The sequence below is a fragment of the Dipodomys merriami genome, unplaced genomic scaffold (genome assembly GCF_024711535.1).
Source record: "Dipodomys merriami isolate MVZ:Mamm:240054 unplaced genomic scaffold, mDipMer1.0.p SCAF_8, whole genome shotgun sequence".
NCBI lineage: Eukaryota > Metazoa > Chordata > Mammalia > Rodentia > Heteromyidae > Dipodomys > Dipodomys merriami.
In genome coordinates, this window is record NW_027206401.1 from 1,244,323 (window position 1) to 1,267,426 (window position 23,104).

A 23,104-nucleotide genomic window follows, 5' to 3' on the forward strand; every position below is an offset into this window, starting at 1 on the left:
GGACGAGTGGGCGTGGCGGGGGCGTGGCGAGCGGCTATCTGCCTATGTGGGGACGAGTGGGCGTGGCGGGGGCGTGGCGAGCGGCTATGCCTATGTGGGGACGAGTGGGCGTGGCGGGGGCGTGGCGAGCGTCTATCTGCCTATGTGGGGACGAGTGGGCGTGGCGGGGGCGTGGCGAGCGTCTATCTGCCTATGTGGGGACGAGTGGGCGTGGCGGGGGCGTGGCGAGCGGCTATCTGCCTATGTGGGGACCAGTGGGCGTGGCGGGGGCGTGGCGAGCGGCTATGCCTATGTGGGGACGAGTGGGCGTGGCGGGGGCGTGGCGAGCGGCTATCTGCCTATGTGGGGACGAGTGGGCGTGGCGGGGGCGTGGCGAGCGGCTATCTGCCTATGTGGGGACGAGTGGGCGTGGCGGGGGCGTGGCGAGCGGCCAGCGGCTGGCAAGGAGCCAGGCCTCCTCGGGGCTCCCACTCTCCTGGGAGCGGAGCGCTGGGCGCCCTCAGCCCCTCCTCGGCCTCTCCCGGCCAGCAGGTTTTCCTGCCGAGCTCTACGTTCCGGCCCTACTCGGGACGGCCTCTGCTCCTGCTTTGCCACACAGGCCGACCTTCTGCATACCCCCTCGGGCCCCTCCCCCTCCCTCACCCCCCCCCCCTCCTCCCGGCCCTGGATCAAGACAGAGCCGCGTCCTGCGTGGCCCCGCCGTCCGGCGTGAGGCCCTCTTCCTCCTCCTCCTCCTCCGAGAACAGCGCCCGCCGTCGGACACCCCAACACGGGCACGCCTCAACCGACGCCTGGCTCCACCTGCACCAGCAGTGCTCCCCACCACGGCTCCCCGCGGTTCACCTGAGAAGGCCCAGGGCGGAGGGAGCACTGAGCAAGGCGGCGTCGGAGGGAGCACTGAGCAAGGCGGCGTTGGAAGGCAGAGGGAGCACTGAGCAAGGCGGCGTTGGAAGGCAGAGGGAGCACTGAGCAAGGCAGTGCTGGAGGGTGACCTGGCCCTTCAGGTCCACTCTGTACAGGCCTGGCCTGGACACAGAATTTGATTTGGCCAGCTGACAGACCGCCCTCACTGAACTCCTAAGCACACACCTGCTCACACATCATCTACCTTAGTAGACTCCTATGTGTTAGCACACCTGCAACCTGCTTATCATTAGGCAGGCTTAAGAATTTCAAAGTGGCTGTGACAAGGTGGTTGTAACCGAGACCTGATCCCAGTGGCTACCTGAGACTGGGCAAGTGCAAAAGCAGGAGTCACCTGAGACCATGTCAAAGTCACCAAGCGCTCCAACCAGCTTGTGTCACCAGGTGAAGAGCTCTTCCCAGATGGAAAACAGGACTGACACAGGACTGACACTGAAGCATAGTTTAATGAGTGACAGGTGCAAACAAGGCAGAGGAAGGCTGGTAATACAAATATAAACTTTGTCAGCACTTTGAAAACAATAGCAAATAGTCTTAAATACATACAAAGTTTATTAAAAATAGGTTGCAACTGAAATACAGTAGAAATGGAAAACTACAGCAGTTTGGATGTTCTTCCATAGTAATGCACATTATGAAATGTGCCTTTACACATATTCACATTTGACCTCATCGTCCAGAGGTGGCCAAATCTACTTCACCATGGGCTAGATGCAGACTTACAGATGTGTGCACATCCTTCTGCACACCTGTCATCCTACAATCATCTGCATCTTCTTCTCCAGGGAAGTGTGGGCACCACCCCAGGGCTGCCAGTGCTCTCCAGACACGGGGAGGAGCTTGCATTCCCGGGGCTAGGGGCAAATCCTTCATCAACTCTCAGGCCCACGTGACTCTCTTACTTACAGAGGACAAGGCAAAAGCACACTTTCAAATAACCCTGATAGACGTACAAAATATTTACACTTTCACTTTTTCAACAATTTATCATACAACTCTTATTAAAAGTGGTTTTTAGGGTGGCGAACACTTCTGTTCTTTTATTTGAAAGTGCACATATTTTTCCTGATAAATAAGAGAATAGGATGGTACAGAAAGATCATCTGGACCCACAGTAGGGCTTTGTCAAATAGGACATGTGCTTAAAATCATAAAGAAATTTATCTTTTTAACATCACACATATAAACAAAACTGAGGTCCGACCCACCACCATCAGCCACACACCTACAGCTGAAGGCGTGACAGTGATAACTCATAATTCACAAATTAAAATTAAATAACTCTTATACTATAAAAGAGACACAGCTAGAACTGCCACGAGTAACGCTTGTAATATTTACGCTGCCGATGTATAAAAGTAAATTCCTTTCTTTTCTGACAGCGTATCGGTATAAACGTTTCTTTTCAAATTTCAGAGCAACAGTTATCTTCAGTGTCACCCTAGGGCCTCCCACTCCCTGCTGGGTATTTCTGAGCACAGTCCCACAGGAACATGAATTACATGAATTACAGAGTTCTTAGACCATCAAAACACCTGACAACCAGTCATCTTCAATTTTTACTGCACCCATTAGTCTAACAACAAACTGGTATTTAGAAAACCAAAATCCTCTAAGATTAAACACACAAAATTCTGTCCTGTAGAAATTTTAAAATATGAATCATTCTTTTAACTTAATCAACCATCAGAACTGACCAGGAAGGCTCACACTTGCTGGCACATCCTGCCCCAGGAAGCAGGCCCCCCCAGTGGCCTGGGCACAGACAGGAAATAAGGCGGCCTGGGTAGATGCCCTGAGGGCGGCAGGCGCAGAGTACAGCCACCCTTCCTGCTGTGGGCTGGCTGTGGGCACTGGAGTGCACACAGCCAACTGAAGATTTTAGGAAGCAAAAGAAACAGAACTTCTTGGTTTATGTTCCTTGGGATGATATGGAAGATGGGGAGAGGACAATCCCATTATTTTGATCTCTACTGCCCTTCATTCTGCCCTGTGAGCCCAAGACACCAAGAAGAATAAAAGGCCCTTAACAGTGAGTAGAACCGCAAAGAATCATCAGGCCTCAAATCATACAAAGGCTAACTTCTTGATAGAGCAAATAAGATTTCTTAGGATTGGAACATCTCTAAATCACAATCATTTTAGAAACAGAATTAATTCAGAAGTATAACTCCCCCGTGCCTGTCAGGCTCACAGCTGCAAAGCCTTGGCTGGGCTTACTCAGGGAGACACCAGGTGCCCTCCTCCCCCTCTTCTCACTTTGTGTTCAGTTCGTTCTCAAGCTCTGTTAGTTTGCGAGAGGCTTTCACTTTGTCCGACACATCTTGACCTTGAGAGAAGAGGCGTTGGCGCTCTTTGAACGTCAGGTTTTCAGGGGCTCCAGGACTTCCAGCCAAGTTTGCATCATGGCTACACAAGAGAGAAATACAAAAGATTATCTGTCAAAATACAAGTACCTTGCCTGTAACTTGGTAGATCTATGTTAACGGTCAATTCATTAAAATTATCAGTGAGACTCATTCTTTGTTGAATGCTGCAATATTACATTTACTGGAGCTGTCTGAAACAGAACTATGTCCACGTCATTGCTAAAACAGAACTGTATTAACAACATGAACTTTACAGCCTACATGCTCACATGATTTCTGACTAAATTTACTGAAGCTGTATTTTTTTTTTGGGGGGGGGGTGGATCTTGGGGCTTGAACTTGGGGCCTGGGCCCTGTCCCTGAGCTCTTTTGTTCAAGGTTAGTACTCTACCACTTTGAGCCACAGCACCACTTACGGTTTTCTGGCAGTTAACTGGAGATAAAGAGTCTTACAGATTTTCCTGCATAGGCTGGCTTCAAACCGAGATCCTCAGATCTCAGCCTCCGGCATAGCTAGGATGACAGGCATGAACCACCAGCACCCAGCTGAAGTATTAATCCATGTATAGGCCTGGTGTGGTGGCACCTGCTTATAATCTTGGCAGGTAAGAGGCTGCAGCAGGGAGATCACAAGTTTGAGGCCAGTCTGGGCTATACAGTAAACCCTAAGAAATAACTATGCTAATTAACCTTATTAAACCAACTAGTTAACTCACTAATTACCTAAACATTCTCCTTTATAAAGCAGTAACCTTCCTCAGTCTTATCTAACTTTCAAAAAACTAGTGAGTGTAATTTCAGCAAGAAGGTACTTCACACCAGTGAAATAAATTAACTGTAAGGTAGAGTTTCATCTACAGATATACTTAATTTAGTAAGTGATAATTTAATAGGTGACAGAATAGGACTGATTTGGTGTCAGTGTTGTAAGGACAGTTTTGATAAGGACACTTGTAAGTAAATCCCAGGTGTGAGGGTCTGTTGTGGCACGGCACCCTGGGGTGGCCCCAGTGACCCTGATCCTGGCACTGCACCTGTCCTTTCTGATGATATGCAGCTTGCCAGTGTCCTGGCCAAGAAGCCTCGTACCTACATCACCATTGGAAACACAACTGTATTAGCGATATGCACATGCCCACGTGACTTGGTACACTGGGAATCACCGGCACTGACAACGATCCACACGTAGTGAGCGTGGCCATCGGTCACCGTGGGTACAGTACCTTCTAGCCAGCTTCTCTCTTGGGTCCCGAGCAGCATCGTGGGCTCCTGCCACAGTCCCAGCAGACCCCGGGTGTGACTGTGGTCCTTCGCCAGAGAAAAGAAAGCACAAGCGAGAGTGATTATTGCCAAAACCTCACTCGCGAAAAAGATGCACCACCCACAGGGAAACGTAAAGACATACTTAATCACTCAGCAACAAAGCAAAAGGCTCTTCATATTGGATGAAAGGCCTACCAATCTGCTACCACTCTGCTGAGTGGAGCGACCTGTGTGTAGAAAACTATATGGAGGCATTTGAGAAAACACAAGTCAGCTCACATGCCTAATTACCCTAAGTTCTAAGACAAATCAACAGAAGACCTCTTTTAAACAGATCAGCAAAACGTCCAACACACTGACACTAGGAGTTCTTTTTTTTTTTTTTTTTTTTGGTCTGGTTGTGGGGCCTGAACTCTAGGCCTGGATGCTGTCCCTCAGCTCTTCAGCTCAAGGCTAGCGCTCTACCACTTGAGCCACAGCACCACTTCCGGTTTTTTCTTTTTTGCTTATGTGGTGCTGAGGAATCGAACCCAGGGTCTCATGCATGTGAGGCAAGCACTCTACCACTGAGCTACCTGCCCAGCCCACTAGGAGATCTTATAACAAATATAGCTCCAGAGATGAAGCAGTAATGATTCTGGAATGGGAGGTGTGGCTCAAGTGGCAGGGCACCAGTTATGAATGAAAACACCCAATAAGAACTCGAGGGCCCTGAGTTCAAGCTGCAGCACCAGGAAAAAAATGGAAGCACATGATTAAAGTTCTATTCTTTTTCCAGGATAATTACTGAATTTCTTTTTTTCAAGATAAATGACTACTATGAGAAGCAAAGCAAAAACCCTCCTGGCACTGCAGATATAAAACCTGTGACAAATGAGCAGCAGGAGGGAGTGGTTGCCAGCCCCGGCCTGACCAGCTGTGCCGAGGGCCAGCCTCGACCAGCCACGGCTAAAGACGATGTCGACCAACAGGTTGACATATGCCCTAGAGACTTTTTTGAGTTGTTCATGAGGAGATTGTTGAGGGCCAAGAGAGATGATGGAGATAAAAGGTTTTAAATGCATCCAAATATATGATAATATCATCACTAATAATATTACCAAAACGAGAATGCATTTAAAAATCAGTATTAATGCTATGCTAATTGCAATATTAAGCCTAAAGAAAATCTCACAATTAAAAAGACCTTTACCTATAAAATACACTACAGTACTAGCTACTCAAAAGCACATATTAGCATATGAAGTAGGCAAAATGATTCCATGACATCAAGAAAGGAGGCTGACTTTTCTTCCAAAGGAAGAGCCTGTGTGCACTTCCGGGACAGCCCGGGGTCTCAGCACACACTTCACCCCCTGGGAGCTTCTGTGTGGCAGAGGGCACCATGCTCAGCGAAGACTCAAAAGATGACCAGAAACACTTCTCCACCCCCACGACCCCCACCTTCCACAGGTTTGGTTTGTTTTCAATTTTGATTCCAAATTGTTTCATTTTATCTGGTTTAAAAAATACTATGCTGTATCTTTTGAGCTTTGTTGAGAATGATACTGGCTTCTTCCACTAGCAGAAATGCATCTTCAAACTTGTCAGAGCTTTTAGAGTTAGTTAGAATACCAGAAACTTTCTGTTGACTATACATGGATACTTCCAATTCCAAGTAATTTCCAAAGAGCTTTAGGAACACAAACACATCTTTTAAAACAATGTGTTGTTATGTTAAAGTCTAGGATCGTACTGTTCATCGGATCATTCCTCATATGGTCCTGTGGAAGAAGCCGTGTCCCCCATCTGCAGAAGCATGCCCAGCAGAGCTCAGGGGAGAGTAGGGGCGGCTGGGAGTGAGGGAAGTGAGGGGAGGTTGGAAGGTGCTCTGCGGGGAGGGAGGTGCTGCGGGGCAATCAGATGCAGGCTGTAACCTGCTTCGAAGTGGCGTTTTAGGTGAGTCAGAGGAAGTGTGAGTGTGACTGAAAACCAACACAGCTAGAACAGAGTCCTAACTACCAAACATGTGTCACAACATTAAGGAAGTATCTACGGTTCTGCTTATAAAATCAGACACAAGGCTGATAACACCATACTTCACAATTTACTCTATTTCCATAAATGTCTTAAAAGGCACCAAATTCTCTATATTTGTTCATATAGATTCTACAAAACAAGATATAATTTTGGCTTCCAGAGTGATGAACTCCCCGCCCCAAAAAAAAAACCCACTGTGCCTTCCAAGTTAATTTAAGCACTGATTCAGGTGGGAATGAAGAATTCTGCCCAAACTCTACCCTAAGTCCTAGAAAAGTCAGCTTCTGGCACAACTGCTGAGTCCTAATGTTGATGTGGAACAACACAGAACTAAGGATCATTTGCATTCTCTAAAACACAAACTACTGCTACTGTGTTGAAGAGGTTTGGTGCTACAGGTCCACTTAATTTACACCCCATTAATGTGAAATCTCAATGTGAGTGTAACCCATTAGCTACGCCTTACATAACATTCAGTTATGCGGTAGGCAGCTATGGCCTGTGTACTGGGCTGCAGCCTTGGCATCCCGCCCATGACAGGACCTCTGTGCTCCAGCAGTCAAGTCAAACGGTGCTAAGAGTGAACAGCAGGTGCAAACCCATTAAGGCTTTGCTGTTGGTGCTTCTGTCTGCTGGGGAGAAAAGGTAATGGAAATGAATGCAACCAGGAAGGGACCAAGGGAAGAGAAAGTTCCAGATAACCAGGGTGTCTGGCCTCTGGAGCAAGGCGGTCTGCATTCAGCCAAAAAGGCTTGCTCTTAACCAGTAGAGCAGATGTTTCACCACCTAGTGAAGCTGTCCCGAAAGACACAGCTCACCAAATGGGGCAGCTGGCACAGAGCCAAACATTCTACTCGCCTTCAGTAGTATAGACCTGTATCTTTAGAGACCCTAAAATGTACAAAGGCATTTGCTCAGAGGTTGGAATTATGTGAAGAGGCAGAGAATGAAAACCAAGACCAACAGTACTTTGGGTGATTCAGGGAATGACAGAGGACTGATCAGAGAGATGCACCTTCTTAAAGCATAAAATTGGAGCACTACACGTTCATCAACAGAGCATTAGCCCCGACACCACCATGGGGGGCAGAGTGAGATGATCATACTGAAGGCAATAAAGTGAAGCCCACATGCCAAGGCTCCGACCTCCACAGATCGAACCAGGTGGCAGGTGTGCAGAGATCCAATCATCAAGGCAAGAGAGGCTTGATTTGCCATTCCTTTGTTTACCGCTACCTTTGTAGTGGCTGGGACGGTAGAAGCCTGGTTTGTTAGGAGGGAGTGGGGGCTGGCCTGCTCTGTGAGCGGTACTGTTGGCTTTGGCTGAGGGTAGCTGGAATGAGTTGGAGAGAAAGATGCCATCGGAGGCTGGGCGTGGCTGGCGGGGGGGCTGCTGTGGCCTGACAGTGGCAGGAGGAAGGTTCTCATGAGACTTCCTGGCGCTGGAGTACTTATCCTGACCTGTTGGACTGCCGTCCTCCTCCTCCTCCTCCTCCTCCTCATTGTATGCAACAAACTTGGCAGTGAACAGCGAGTCTGGGGAGAGGACCTGTGTTTTGAGGTAGGAAGCGTTTCGCTGGGGTGGGGGGGGAGGGGCACTGGGCGCGGGGGAGGGGGAGGGGGGCGTGTAGTCCCGGGGAAGCGGAGGTCGGCACAGCCCGGGCTCCTCCGGCTCCAGCAGCCTGCGTGCTGCCTCATCGTGCTGTCTGCGCCTCTCGGCTTCCAGGCGGCTGTAATACCCTTCCTCCTGTCGCCTCTGCAGGCGGGAATAGACAAAAGCACAAGAGTCAGAGGTCAGGAGGAGATCACTGGACCCCCTGGGCCTTCAGAGGCAGTGACAGGTGCACTGCCCATCCCCCATCACCACACTGACAACACGTCCACAGGACGTCACAATTACTTGAGCGGCAGAGGCAGGTCAGACCAGAAAGAGTCTTGTTCTAAGATCTCTGAGGTCACACCTAATATTCCTGACTGCTGACATCAAGCACTCAGAGAATGGAACAAACCAGCTCTTTAGGTCTCCTTTCATTTATGCAACTAGACTTTGAATCCTCTCAATTTTTGCCTTTCTTCTTCCTCTTTCTCCATCTCTTTTTCCTCTCTCCTCTTCTGTTTTGGTAGGGTAACTTACCTTTCATTGCTCTGTTTAAATAGGAAATCATAAATTATAAGAAACATCACTCATTTCCCCAAGGCAGCGATCTAACAAATATGCTTTCCACAGTTCTTAACCTGTATTTCAAATCTTAATAAACTCCCTGATGGACAGAAAATTCCAGCCAAGCATTAACAGCAACAGCAACAAGATACTATGTTCAAATATATTTTGACACATACTGTACATTTTTTTCTGACATACATGTGCACAAACTACATTTGACAGTATTTAAATTCTTTTAACATTTAAAAAGGTAACAGCACAGTTTTGTTAAAGATTGACAAGAGTTTTAGAGCACAAGGAAAAAAATATGAAAAAGGATGAAAAAGCAAACAGAATACCCTGCCTTAACTGGAGTAAATGACAAACGCCATGACATGGAGTAGGGTGAACTGTAAATTCATTTAACCAAAGAAATTCAATTAGGAAACCTGTTGGCACTGAAATAAATTTTAGCTCCTATTTTCACACTGTACTGAACTCTCTCCCTGTTGCCTCCAGATGCACACAGGTGGTCACATATACATAAGGTGACAGTCCATGTGCACACAGGTGAACACGTGATGTCTTTGCCTCACTTTCTAGGGAGACAATATGAAGAGTAAATGCCGGCCTACTCACTACCCTAGACCCAATTTCTTGCCCAATTTTCTTGCTGTATGTTGGGAAATCCTGAAAGAAGGACATTTTTGTGTCCATGTCTGCACAAAGTCACTATTCCTTTGGGTTAGGTAATTAATCTAGACTGACGCCTGTGGCTTTTAAATGGCACTGTCAAGAATCTTGAAGGTATATGAGAAAAAGGTGCTCCATAATACTGTAGGAGGGAGAAACTGAACCTGTCAGTTACACCAAGAGCAGATACAATTACATGACCAAAGTGACTTTACTGAGAAAATGAATGCACATTTGCTGTAACAAAGCAAAACTATCAAGTTTGGACATTCTGTAGTAAAAATAAGTTTCAGCTTCTTTTTACAGTGACCATGTGAGTAGAGAAGCAGTTACTAGAACATGTGTATATTCACAGAGCATGGGTTGTAAGAACATAGGTTGGAAAGATTAAGCAAGAATTTCTCAACACAGAAAACAGCCTGGGTCTTTTGCACATGCACACAGTGCTGAGGCAATGAACAGGCTGCTCTGCTGAGGCTCCAGAAAAGCCAGAACTGGCCCACACGTGAGCATTGAGCAGTGAGCAATGAGCAGGCAGTGACCTGGGAAAGAAGTCCCTCCCCAGCAGCCCCAGGGGATTTCACAGACCACACGCAGAGCACCAGCACAGCACCAGAAACCAAGTGGCTCAAGTTCTGAAAACATCCCACAGGTAAGACTCACGGGTCAGTGCTAACCACCCCCAAAATCTCCATTCCTTCCAAACTGCTCAGCTACTGCAGGCAAAGCACAACACACTTAGCGGAGGGTAGAGGTCTGTAACACACCAAAGCACTGCAGCATCTGGATGCAGCCTGGGTCTTCACACCAGCCCTCTATTCTCATCCAAATGAGACACATCACATCCCTCCATCTTACTTGGATCGTCTTGTAGATCAATCAATCTCATCACTACAAAGAGCTTCCTAAATTTTTTTTTTCTTCTTTTTGTGAGGAGAAGGAGGTTCTCTTAGCATAGTTTATTAGACTCTCAAGGAAAGAACTGTTAATAAAAACTAATTTTTTTTCCCATTAGAAGTTGTGACACTCAAAGTTTCTACCTTCATGGAAGGGAGGTAAGCAAGAAATACAGCTTCTCTCAAGCTGGACAGCTACCCATCATGCCCCAGGGCAGAGCAGGCCCACACAGGCTCAGGCAGCATCCTCCGCACCCAAAGCCCCCACTAAAAACTCAGAGCCAGAAAGGTCTGAGAACTACATTCCCAAGCTCCTATGTCTCAGAATGGCAGAATCAGCTGTCACTTTAAAATTCCACTCATCACTTAAGTTAAAAGCACACACACATTAATAGCCAGAATTTTTGGATTTCCTTATAACAATGTGTTTTTCAGTCACCTCCTGTCTTTACCATCAACCAGATTAAAGTAATTTTAGCAAATAATCTATTTGAAAGTGTTGAGATAACAAACTGTCTTGCTATGTCCTGTTGCCTCACACTCAAACAGAAACTGAACAAGCAACCCCTTCACAAAAACAAGCTGCTCCTGTTCAAGAAGCCGCAGAAGCAGAGCCTCGTGCAAACAGACCCTTTCCCCAGAGCTCACTGCTACGCAGCCTTGGCACTCGAGTCTCTGAAGGCAAGAGAGCCTGGAGACAGTCCAGAAGAGAGGTAGGCGGGCCAGATGGGGCTAGAGTTTTTGGTCCAGTAACAAAAGCTGGGAGATTCGGCCCTGTTCTGTCTTGTGCATCCTAGATATACACAATTTCTAGCCCCCTCTGCCCTAGCCAATCAATTGTGTTGAGGCTAATTGGGAAAATTTTAGCTGCCCTTAGAGGACCATAACCTTTTCTTCAGCATCTCGCTTTACTCGCTCCTCCTCCTGACGTCGGCGCTCTTCCTCTTGTTTTGATCGATCTTCTGCTTCCCGTCTGCGCATCTCTTCCAACTGCTGCTGACGCCTGCGGTCCTCATCCTGCAACTAACAACAAACTGACTTTAACGGTCACCCGGCCAACAGCACCAGCAGACAGAAAAGCGCACACTAAGACAAGCAGACAAGCAGACAAGCAGACACACACACACACACACACACACACACACACACACACACACACACACACACACACACATGAGTTAACTACAAAATACTAAGCTATGTTATACACACACACACACACACACACACACACACACACACACACACACACACACACACACACACACGAGACACGAGTTAACTACAAAATACTAAGCTATGTTACCGCTGGAAGATGATAAAGTTTACACCTTATAGCTATATAATTTTAATAAATTACCTAAATACGTGGTCTACACAGGGCCAGAGTCACTCTTCCATTAATCATGGTTCAAAGAAACAATGTATCTCACACATTCATGCATTGAACAAAGAGTGATTTTATTAGAATCAATTTGTTAGCCAGCTCTGTAAATTAAGACCTTACTGTAGACGGCCCCTGTTACGGCATTCCAGAACAGCTCACCAGGCGTGAGAGTCACCTCTCCTGTGGAATGCAGGTGGGACTCCTGTGTCTGTCTCAGTCCCAGCTGTTCTTGGAGAGTGAGGTCTCACTGCTCCTGTGAGCCCTTTGGCATCAACTTGCAGATGCCATCCTGGACTTCAGGAACTCCTTCCCAGCTCTGGAAAACCCAGCTGAGCCATGAAGCCTGGCCCTGAGGCCTGCAGAGGACTCATTCTGGCTTGTTTCTGTCTGCAGCCCTCAAGGCCCTCAGGACTACAATCCCCTGTTCCCCAGCACATTGCCTTAATGTATGCTGAGTCTGACAGTTCTTATGCTAGCCCAGAACTAATGACCCGATTTTCTATTTGGGCATTCAACTTCTGCCTGTTTGAAACAAGAAAAAAGATGCCACTTGTTTCCGCTAGCATCCCAACACTTACATATCTTCACATGCTCTGCATGTGCCTTCTACTTGGCTTCTGGCTCCTCTGTCCTCCTGGTCATTTCTCTATGCATTACAGATTGAAACCATCTTTTCCAAAAGCACCTGGGTTACTGATCAGTCTGTGACAACATTCAAAGTGCTGCATTCCCCATTTATTCTCAGTCATGGAACTGAGCTATAGGAACATGCACACATCCTCAAGACAGGTGACCAAAAACCTTCAGATGAAAATGGAACTCTAAGTCATTTAGCTCAGTCTCTTACCTAAAATTCCTATAGGATACACTTCCATTTCTGAATATTCACAGCTGAACCTTAAGATACTAACTTCTCCATTTGGACTGCTACCTACTTCTTTGAAACAAAAATCTAACAATTTCTCTCCTGACTTTTCTAAAGAACAAAACATTGTATCTGGTGGCAAGGAATAACCTGTGGCACTGTTTTTGTGTATCTATAAACAATAATGAAATAAAAAATTTAAATTGTCTTCTCAAAAAGAAAAAGAAATTTGACTTTTTCCTTTGCACAACTAAGGAACAAGGCCATGACGGAAAACTGGTTCCAAGACAGGTCTGGCAGCAAGGGACCGCAGAGGAGCCACAAACCCTGCTCTGAGAATCCCATGGCACCCTATCTGATCTGCACCTGGAAGGATTGTATGGCCAACTATGGTTATTAGAGCTCCGGTAGGAAGACAAACAGCACCTCAAACAGCAAGAGGACAGGAAACATCCTATAGGAAAGCAACTTAAGGAAGAATAGTATCAGAGGTTCCTTACTCCAATAATGATCAGATGAATTTCAGCATGTTGGACTTCTAGACCTAATGGAAACCTAGTTCTGAGTAAGAAAATAATGTACAATTTAATTCTTTTAAGCCAAATATAAAGACAGGACAATTAGAATTCAGTAAAAATGCTATCTTATAAATCTGTAAACAGGCATTTTTTTTTTCTAAAAATTCTTCATTCTAGATCTGGATGGCTGGTTGTAAGCAAGGAGACTTCTCCTTGAGTTTAGTTCATTTGTTACTGTTTTTAAAATAAAGACAAATTTACTATTGCTATTATTATTAAGGTATCTAAGCAGTAACCCTCTGGCTGTTATATGTATTCTCATTTATTTATTTATTTGGTTGGTCATGGGGCTTAAACTCGGGGTCTGGATGCTGTCCCTGAGCTTTTATGTTCAAGGCTAGCACTTTACCACTTTGGGCCACAGCACCATTTCCAGTTTTCTGGTGGTTAATTAGAGATAAGAATCTCATGGATTTTCTAGCCCGGGCTGGCTTTAACTGCAATCCTAAAATCTCAGCCTCTTGAATGGCTAGGATTACAGGCATGAGCCACCAGCACCCGGCTATATTCTCATTCATAAAGAAGGAGAAGGAAAAACCTTTCCTCACTTCCCTCCCACCTCTAAAGCATCAAGGAGAGGGGGAAAAAAAAGTTCTCTTAATTTACTCTAGACCACAGTGTACTGTGCTGTGCTCAGTGAAGGTTAAAGGCTAATATATAACACCTAAGTCCCATCATGCCTGAGCATCACACCCAGAACCGAGGTCTAGCTGAAGGACCCTGCTGTCAACATGTCAGTGAAGACCAAGTTCTGCTACCCTGGAAGTCCACATCCCTAACCACCAAGTTATTTTCAGATTAAAGACTTGTGCAGGATGGCGGGGCACCAAGTGGTTCATGTTTGTAATTCTAGCCACTCAGGAGGCTGAGATATGAGGATCATGGTTTGGGGCCAGCCTGGGCAGCAAGGTCCATGAGACTCATGTCATGGCTTAAGGGGTAGAGCACTAGCTTTAAGCAGAAAACCCAGGGACAGCCAACCAGGTCTTGAGTTCAAGCCCTAGGCCTAGTGCACATAGTGCACACTAGTGTACACATGCATGCACACACACACCTTGCAGTTTGAGATTTGTGTGTTCGTAATTTTATACTACAAAACGTAATGTCTTACTGCCTTTTCATTTAAACTATGTGAATATAAAATGGGGTCATAATACCATTTTCTTTTAGACAGTTTTGCAGAGTGCACAAGTCTCTTAAAGCTCTTTAAAAGAAAACAAAACACCTTCCCTTCATTTTTTTCTGCTTATACTCTTTTTCCGTTAAACATGCCTGAGTAAATCACGGTTCCTTTAGCGCTCTGGTGCTCTGAGAGCCACTGAGAAGCCACTCCCCTATCTATAGTCAGATGTACCCTCACAGCAGCACTGTGCACACATGGGCAGGGGCCACCTGCAGCGTGCCGCACTCCCTTTCCCTCTTTTTCTTTCCTTTTTAAAGATAAATAAGTTTTTCTCAGAAGTTAAAAGACATAAACTCAGCTGATATAACACCCCGGTAAAAGATAAGTCCCGTAGCAGCAGGTTAGGCTCAGAGGCCCAGGCTATACCTGCTCCTACAGGGTAACTCTGATCTTGTCTATCATGTGAGTTTTATATTTACTTCATAATGCATACCTGCTGGTCTTAAAATGAACACACCGCTCCCAGTTCAATGCCACCTCCTGTAGCGTTGCCCCCAGGTAAGGCCATGGTGAACTTTGGATTCAATGTCTTCTAAGTCTAGGAGGTGCCAAGGGTTATGTCTGGTGCAGAAGTGTAGCATGTGTGCGTGTGCGTGTGTGTGTGTGTATGTGGAGTCCAGCTCAGAAGAGTCATGGAAGTCTCTGAACATATACTGTCGCTGCAGCAGCCCATGATAAAAACTTTTGAGTTCTCATACTAGTCAGAGCCTCAAGGACCACGTGGTAACAAGTCAAACCTGAGACAAGACCACTGAATATCAGTGGGCCTCTAACTGAAAGATGATTCCAATACTGCCACATTATGAAAAGGGGGTGTTACTGTGTAGCAGGAAGGGCACAAATAAGACTTGATGGTAGTTAGAATGCTAGCTGGTACTTGGTCTGTGTGACAGACCTTAAGCTTGGCCTTTTACTCACATAACAGGTGCATTGGAAAGAAATGAGTAATAGAGACAAAAACACGAATGACACAACCCGTCACCAGTGCAAGGACTGGGAGCTTGCCTGTAAGACTCCAGCGGGGCAGAGTTTTGGCTCTACCTGTGGCTGACATTGTCTAATCCCAGGCCATAACTGAACAGGATACAACAGTCAGAGAGGCTGTGCAGTCAGGGCAGGGTTCCACGACATGACTCATCCACTGGAGTTCAGAGAGAGGCTGGGTGGACAGGGTGTGACCACTACCTGGTGCTCTAGGGGGTTTCCTAAAGAGATGCATTTTGGTCTGAACAGCTTCCTAGACCCTTTTAGTAATTAAAATCAGGGAGAAGTGAACACTGATTTTATCTCTGGACAATTAGGAAGGCACACATCTTTGGGAACTTGAGGATCTGGTCCTAGAACTACATTCCCCTCACTAAGTATTACTTCACCATGAACCAAGCCAGAACTTTTTTCCAGCATCCTGGACAGACTAAGGTCACTGCCCCTCTGGAGGTATTAGCTACACCAAACAGGACTGGCTGGAGGTAGGACCCAGTACTTAGTACTGTCCTCCACACATCAGGGAGATCAGGGAGAAAGCCGGCCCAGACTGAAGCACCGAGGCAGCCTTGGGCCTCTGGAACTTGGCTGCCCTGCCCCCCCAATCCCACGTGCCTCCTACACCCTCGGAGCACAGCACAGCAGAGCACTGCTAGCCACCGGACTTCCCTCCGCCTGCTCATCCTTCCCAGGGGGGTCTAAGGACTGCTTAAGATTCCATAGAAAATTCAAACATGCACTGGGAAACTGAGCTACACATGGGTAAGATCAGTACTAACATTCAAAATACTCTCTGAAAGCAAGAGAAAACCTTTTCTTTTGGAATATAAATCTTAATACAGTCATTCTTATTCTTTGTTACAATGTTTATGGAACCCGGTAAACTCTTTGGGACAGGCGTGGTAGGTGGTAGGGCACACCTGTGATTTTACCACTTGAGAGGCTGGGACAGAGGATCTAGAGTTGGCGGCCAGCCTGGACCATAAAGGAAGAGTGTCTCAAAACAACAGATCAAAACAAAAATCTCTCTTTGGACCAAGAGTCAGCTACCACCTTTGTGAGGCAGTGTCTCGGGTCAGTGTACCTGCTGGACAACGGACGCTAACAATGCTTGCTAAATGATCTCTCACAAGAGTTGACTCTCAGTGGAGCGCAGTGGTAGGTGTCTATAGTCTCAGCACCTGAGGGCTGAGGCTGGAGAGATGCCCAGCTGCAGGCCAGCCTGCATGTATAGTGAGACTCTCACCTGATCATTATCTTCCAGTGACTTATAAGGACACCTTCATACACAAAGGGGGAAAGGAAAATATCTATTTATTATGTTTAACATAAAATAATACAAAAGAAAAATGCAGAGCTCAGAAAATACGCCATCAGATAGCCAAGGAGGAGAGACTTTGGTAAGAAATGTTTCTCTGCGAATCAATCTTCTTCCAAGATATGTGAAGTTAAAAAAAAAAAAAAAAAAAAGGGAGTACTGTTTGGTGACAAAGTCATTAAAGTAAAACTAAGGTTAAAGATTTCTTTTATTTTTGGGACGTGTCTCACTATGTGGCCCAGACTAGTCTCAAATTCTGGATCCTGAGATTATGGATGTCTGTTAGCACACCTAGGGATTCAAGGATTTGAATCTGTCTGATAGTGGCTTTATGTCACTTAGAACAGGCACTGATTAGATCAGTCAGAATTAAGTCTCTCAGGTGGAAACATTACTTAAACCCAAGGAGCACTAAATGATCAACCACATTTCTTCAACAGTGACAACACAATAAATTCACAGAAGAAGATACCTACAAGTATTTTTTGGCAGAGTATAAATTGGTACCCTGACCAACTAAACTAAAATCCATGTGATATCATTAAAAAAAAACCACAGAATGCATATTCATTAAAGATCTCCCTTACTCTATCAATACACAGTAAACCTTAAAAGTTACATCTTAAAAAAATGGGAGCAGTACCATTTCAAATGAGTTTATAGCAATTGAATATTTAAAATCTATTTCTAATGGAACAAGAATGAAATTTTATTTCATTTGCTCATATACTTATGACTACAAAAGAATACACAGAATAAAATTGTGACTAAAACTGAGAAGAGATCAAAACCATAAACAAACAGTAACACTTAAAATTAACAGATAAAAGCAAAGAGTAACTAAATCTAGTAACATTCAAAGGCATGCTTCTAAATAGTCACAGGGCTAGTCTCCTCACCTAGGAGACCCTGGAGAACTGATCTACTGAGAACATAAAACAGCCACCACCAAAAGAGAAAAGAAAATCAAGACAGGAAAAATGTACCAAAGGGAAAGAAACAAGAACATACCAAATCTAGAACAGAGATTGCTGGCATAGCAGTCTGCTGCAGGTAACAGAGAAGGAAAAAAAAAAAGAAAGTGAAGTGTGAAAAAAAAAGTTAGGTTTAGACCTGTATTCATTCCGCCACCAGCATTCTTTGTTGCTCTCATGCTCCATCTGTTTCTGGATACCCGATGAGAAAACTAGGGAACCTCAGACTAACTTCTAGCATTCAGAAAGAGAAAATATCTACACAGTATTAAATACTTGAGTTTCATTAGTAAAAGACATGAAAACTTAGAAAGCAAAATTTCCCTTAGCTGTCTTATGTGAAGAAATTATTAACATACATATAACACAAATCCTTTTTTACTAAATCAGCATATTTATGACAGTCTGTGCTAGTATCCTTTGAAATATTCAGTAATCATTTGGAAGAGCTATGATAAACAGAAGAGGTTAATGGCGGCAGGGCTATGGTGTAGGTACTCACGCTTCACTGTGGGACACGGCTATACTCATTTGCCATAGAGAGCAGGCCCCCAAGCGTGACTATAGTAAAGTCACCGCTGCCTTGCGGGGGGGGGGGGGGGGGGGGCGTGGGCAGCACGAGGCCCTGTGCACACTTAGCTGTGGCGTAATGCTCCGTGACTGGTGGGAGCAAGAGCAGACACGTCAGCACCGGTGCCACTAAGTGAAACATATAGAACTGGGAGCCCAAGAGCTCTGACCAGGAAGTGGATGAGAGCTATTCAGCCTACCTTTCAGGCTACAGTCTCTGTCACTGACCCCATAGCTGTTCTTTCAGATAAAATACTAATGAAGCAGTGTAATAGTCAAAATTACAAATTATGTTTTGGTCTTACTTAAGAAACTTAAGAATCTCCAAAAGATTCCATCTGAATTTTGGGCAGTTATGAATACATTCAAGCTGAAGTAGATCGATAATCAGAAGTAGGTGTGTTGAGAGAGATTTTGCAGGAAAAATTCAGAGCAAACTGAAAAGGACCACTATTTTGGCTTTGGTGATTTCATCAAAAATTACCTAAGTTAAATTCCCTCATGAGGTCAAAAGATAAAAGTGCTGTCTAACAGCTATTGAGCCTTGTTATAAACAGCCCAAGAGCTCAAATGAGCCCCCTCCTCCCTATCTCCCACCCCTGCCTCTGTCCCTGCCAAAAAAACCCCCCAAATTCTTGGTCATCTTTTCTCATTAGGACTGTGCTGAGTAGGTAGAAAAAGTATTACTGAAACTTGTAACATGGCAGCATGGCACTCTCCACAATCAGTATTAAATGCCAGAATTAATAACGATAAATGACCCAGTTAACTCTCTTGATAGGGTTAACAAAGAATTTGGCTTTCATCTAAAAATCATTTTAATAATTTATTGTACTAAACTAACTTCAATTTTTAAAGTTTTTATTTGAAAAAAATTTATAATATGGAGAGATAAACAAGATAAAAAGTTTTTGGTATTTTTACGCTACAACTACAATTAATTAAACATTTGCTACATCAACAGACATTTCAGTTTACAAAGGTTCTGTTTCTGGAAATGATCCTGATCTTGACATCTACTATCTGGCTCACATCAAAACCAGGGTCACGACTGCCTGCCACATTTCTGTGTAGCTTCATCGGCATGCACAGCCATACCCATTGTGTGACAGACACACTGGCTGTTTCCCATTCTAAGGCAGGGCTGAGTGGTACATACACACCATCTACCAAGCCTCAGGTGTTTAACATTGGGACCTTTAAGAAAAAAAAACAACAAAAACTGCCAATCCCTGATCAACAAGTTGATTGTTCCTGGGTAGTTATTAACTAATAAGTGAAGTGTTCCTGAGAAGAATAATTATGTGAAGTCATTACCTAAAACAATAAAGCTCCACTTAAACTATATTTATTCTTGTCAAAATACGTCTCAAAACATTCCAGCCCTAACGCCCTAGCTCATTCTGTAGAACCTCAGCCAAGAATAATATCCACAGTAAATGGGGAAGGCCCTTCCTCACAACCGAAGGCTCCAGCTGTCCCTATAACAAACACACAGAAGCTGGGAGAGGAAGCAAAGCTGCACATAACCCAGCCATTCTCCCCTTTACCCTGGCTCTTCGCTCAGCCTCGAGGCGCTGCATGATCAGCATGGTGTCCACATCGTCGTCCTCCTCCTCCTCGTCATCCTCATCTTTCTGCTTGGCCTCCTGGAGCCTCTTCTGGAACTGCCACTCCAGCATGAGCTTCCGCAGGCGGTCGCTCTCCTCCGAGGTGCGGTCTGCCTTGCTCTGCAGCTCGTGGATCTCCCTGCTGAGCATATCCACGATGTGCATCTGCTGCTGCTTTTCTAGCTTCTCCCTGGCATCTCGCTTCCATGGGTCTGGGGACAGGCTGTCCCCAGAGGACAGCTCCTCTTTACTGATGGTGATATACTGCAAGTCTCTGCGCTCGATTGTGCGGGGCTGCTGCTGAGGTTGCAGCTCCCGAATAACCGTTTCCTGAGGCCGTGGGAGTGTAGAAGGTTTTTCTGGCTTTGCTTGCTGTGCCACCACGGGAGAGAAGGGAGCAGGGTTCAGGGACTGGGTACGCATCTGTCCCAATTTCCTCTCCTGTTCCCTGCGCTTCCTCTCCCGCTCCTCCTCCAGGCGGGCCTTCTCTTTCTCATACCACTTCTGATGCTCTTCCCGTTTCTTCCTCTCGGCGGCCGCCACCTGAGCCGACGGCGGTCCCACCTGGCCGGCAGGAGGCGGTGGGAGAGGCAAGTCCATTGGAATCCCATCAAAATCGCTGGTGTAGTGGATAGGGAGTGGAGGTGGTGGTGGAGGCAGGTCGGTTCGAATGGGCTGAGAGACAGCTACTGGTGTGGGTGGCACCACGGCTGGGGTTTTCCACCGGCCAGGTCCGCTTTTGGTCAGTGTGGAAGCAGGGGTAACCGACTTGGAGGAGTGGTTCAGGTGCTCTTGGCTGGAGGAACTGGATTCCACAGAGGAACTCTGATTGATCCACATATCGCTATCAGACTTGCGATCCATGGTGCTCTCGACTCGGTGCCTCTCAAGTTGGTAAGCTTTCTCTTCTCGAAGCTCTTCTTGGGAACGGGTAATACGCTGGGAACAGAAAAAGGGAAACTTCTATACTTCAGCCACTCACCACAAGAAATTACCAAAAGCTCAGATGTGCCATTTCCCTGGACTCGAGGGAAAACTGTAGGAGTGCCTGGGCTAAGATTGTGACTGCTCTATAGCTGGTGGTCAGATGGGATCTGCCCCAAAGACAGAAAAGATGCACTTCTTGTCTGCACCTACCATCGCTCAGGCCTATCACGGACCAACAGCAGAACACAAGTGCATCTGTACAGCCCTGCAGTGGGGCCAGCAACAGGGCTGACACATCTGTACTCATGAGTCTAACTGCACCAAGAACATCTCTAAGTAACCCCTGTGACGAAGTCCAGTTGTTCTAATTACTACACCTTCACCATTTTATCCATTCAGAGAGCCATTTTTGAATGAGTTCTAGAGCTCAGGAATAGCTTTATGAGCTCTTTGATAGAGCCATTTATCCAAAGACAAGTTATTTTATCTGAGATGTTTCTGTTCCAATCTTGGAAATGTAAACCCTGCATCTGCTGCTGACCCCATAATTTTGCGCCTGTTGGCTGGCGCCTCCCCAGCTGGCTATCAGAAGTGTGTGTCATCCTGGCAATGTAAGGGAAAGCATGTAGCACTCACAGAACTAGGTCGATGCAGGGCCACCTAGGAGGCGGCAGCATAGAGTGGGAGACCAGGCCAAAGGATCACGTCCTGCACACTGACTCCTATCAGCGCCTCTCTGCTCTTATAGATCATGGCTCATTTCAACTCTAAAGTCTTTTCCTGGACATGCTAATAGAAGACTGATTACCTTTGGAATCCCTGCATCACCTACTTCCAAGGCAGGGTTTTTTTTAATTGTGAAAATACCATACAGAGGGGTTACAATTACATGGGCAAGATAATGAGTACATTTTTTATCAAGCATTGTTGCCTCCTCCTTTGTTTCCCCTTCCTATCCCTTCCCATGCCCCGATCCTGCCCCCCCCCCACCAAAGTTGTAAAGTTCCCCCCCCGTCCTCACCCCCCCAAAGTTGTAAAGTTTGTTTTTCAACATAACGACTTGTACATCTCATTGTTGCAATGGGTCCACCTATATCCCTATTGTTTTTTCCCCTTCCCCACCACAAATTACACCAACATCAAATACAGTGAAAGCAGGCCAAGGCAGGGTTTTTATCCTTAAGTGCTATCCTAGATTGTACCAATTTTGGAACTCCCAATCACAGCATAGAATGCTCCCCTGCCTGACCAGCCTGACACTGCCCTTGTTACCAATCAGCGCCTCAGCAGCTTTCCAGGCTTCTCCACAGGCCCCAGAGCTGTCAGAGCCCACAGGTCTGTCTCTCTCTTTACCCTCTGGCTTCAGCCTTTTCCCTGGTGCTCTTCCACAAAAGCAGCGGTGACAGAACCTGGAGACCATCACTTGGTAGTGCCTGCCTCTTCGGCAGCGTGAGTGCACTGTATGAGCATCGGCCTCATTTCCTAACCCTATTGCAGTCCCTCCGGTGGGACTGACACAGGGTAACAAGTGTCAGCAAAGTCTCGTTTATCCCTCACAAGCACCCTGGAAGCGGCCTCAGGCTTTGTATTACTAACATGTCACTAACCAAACATTAGAACACAGAATCCCTCTTCTTATTGCATATTCTAATCTCTCCTTTTAACCCCAAACCATGAAAGAAAAAATAAGACAATCCTGTTGTTGTGAAGGAAATAAAAGCAACTGTTCCTAGAAATCACTGCTTTTATTCTGCTGAGTGGTCTGCCTTTGAAGGCTGAGAGAAATTTGATGAACCCCTCATTTCTAACCTGAATGGCAACACCGGAATGACTACTATCTGTGTGCATATGTGGCTTTTCCTCATAATTTGGCCACTGGTTCTGAGGAGGAGCCATCCGATCCTGGGACTTGGAGGCTGGGAAGGTAAAATACTCCCGGGTGTATGTCTGGGTGGGGATGGGGTAGGCCTCAGGTCTAGGCGGAGGTGTCTGCTCCTGCAAAATGTGAAGAACAAAGAAAGGTGAGCTCTTTATAATTGTGCAAAAGACTAATCTCTAGTGATTTGGTTTACAAATTCAAAACTAATATACATGCTAAGTTCTGTTTCAAAAATTAAACTACACTGTAAATGAAACACACCTAATTACTATATTAAAAATTGAGAGGTTAATGGTGTAGATTTAGGAATTGTAATCATGCTAATTTGGTGAGAAAGATCAGGTAGTCTAAGAAAGCCCCAGTACTACACGGCCAAGCCTTCCAGCTTCTCTCCCAGACCTCAGTGCAGAGATTTCCAGTGGAGACAGATGTGATCTTAGCCGCAGTTCCAGAGGCATATGTACTCTTCCCGCCAGGACTGGGAGGTTGATCTGTTGGGAACAGTCAAGAAAAAGAAGTTCC

At 45.8% G+C, this 23,104-nt stretch overlaps 1 protein-coding gene across 19 annotated transcripts in view; it reads right to left on the bottom strand.

The window, feature by feature from the left end:
• Nucleotides 1-1,351: 1,351 nt before the first annotated feature.
• Nucleotides 1,352-23,104, bottom strand: part of Afdn (afadin, adherens junction formation factor) — a 122,755-nt gene continuing 101,002 nt past the window's right edge. For 7 of the 19 annotated variants that reach the window (XM_070010288.1, XM_070010298.1, XM_070010289.1 and 4 more), the window contains 8 exons: nucleotides 22,982-23,073; nucleotides 22,513-22,698; nucleotides 19,717-20,715; nucleotides 17,634-17,669; nucleotides 11,196-11,330; nucleotides 7,812-8,331; nucleotides 4,517-4,601; nucleotides 1,352-3,333 (listed from right to left, as the gene is read on the bottom strand). In XM_070010288.1, the coding sequence (XP_069866389.1) occupies nucleotides 3,180-3,333; nucleotides 4,517-4,601; nucleotides 7,812-8,331; nucleotides 11,196-11,330; nucleotides 17,634-17,669; nucleotides 19,717-20,715; nucleotides 22,513-22,698; nucleotides 22,982-23,073 (2,207 nt within the window). In that variant the 3' untranslated portion in view covers nucleotides 1,352-3,179. The remainder of the gene's footprint in view (nucleotides 3,334-4,516; nucleotides 4,602-7,811; nucleotides 8,332-11,195; nucleotides 11,331-17,633; nucleotides 17,670-19,716; nucleotides 20,716-22,512; nucleotides 22,699-22,981; nucleotides 23,074-23,104) is intronic. The other 12 variants (XM_070010301.1, XM_070010306.1, XM_070010300.1 and 9 more) reach the window with 6 other exon arrangements.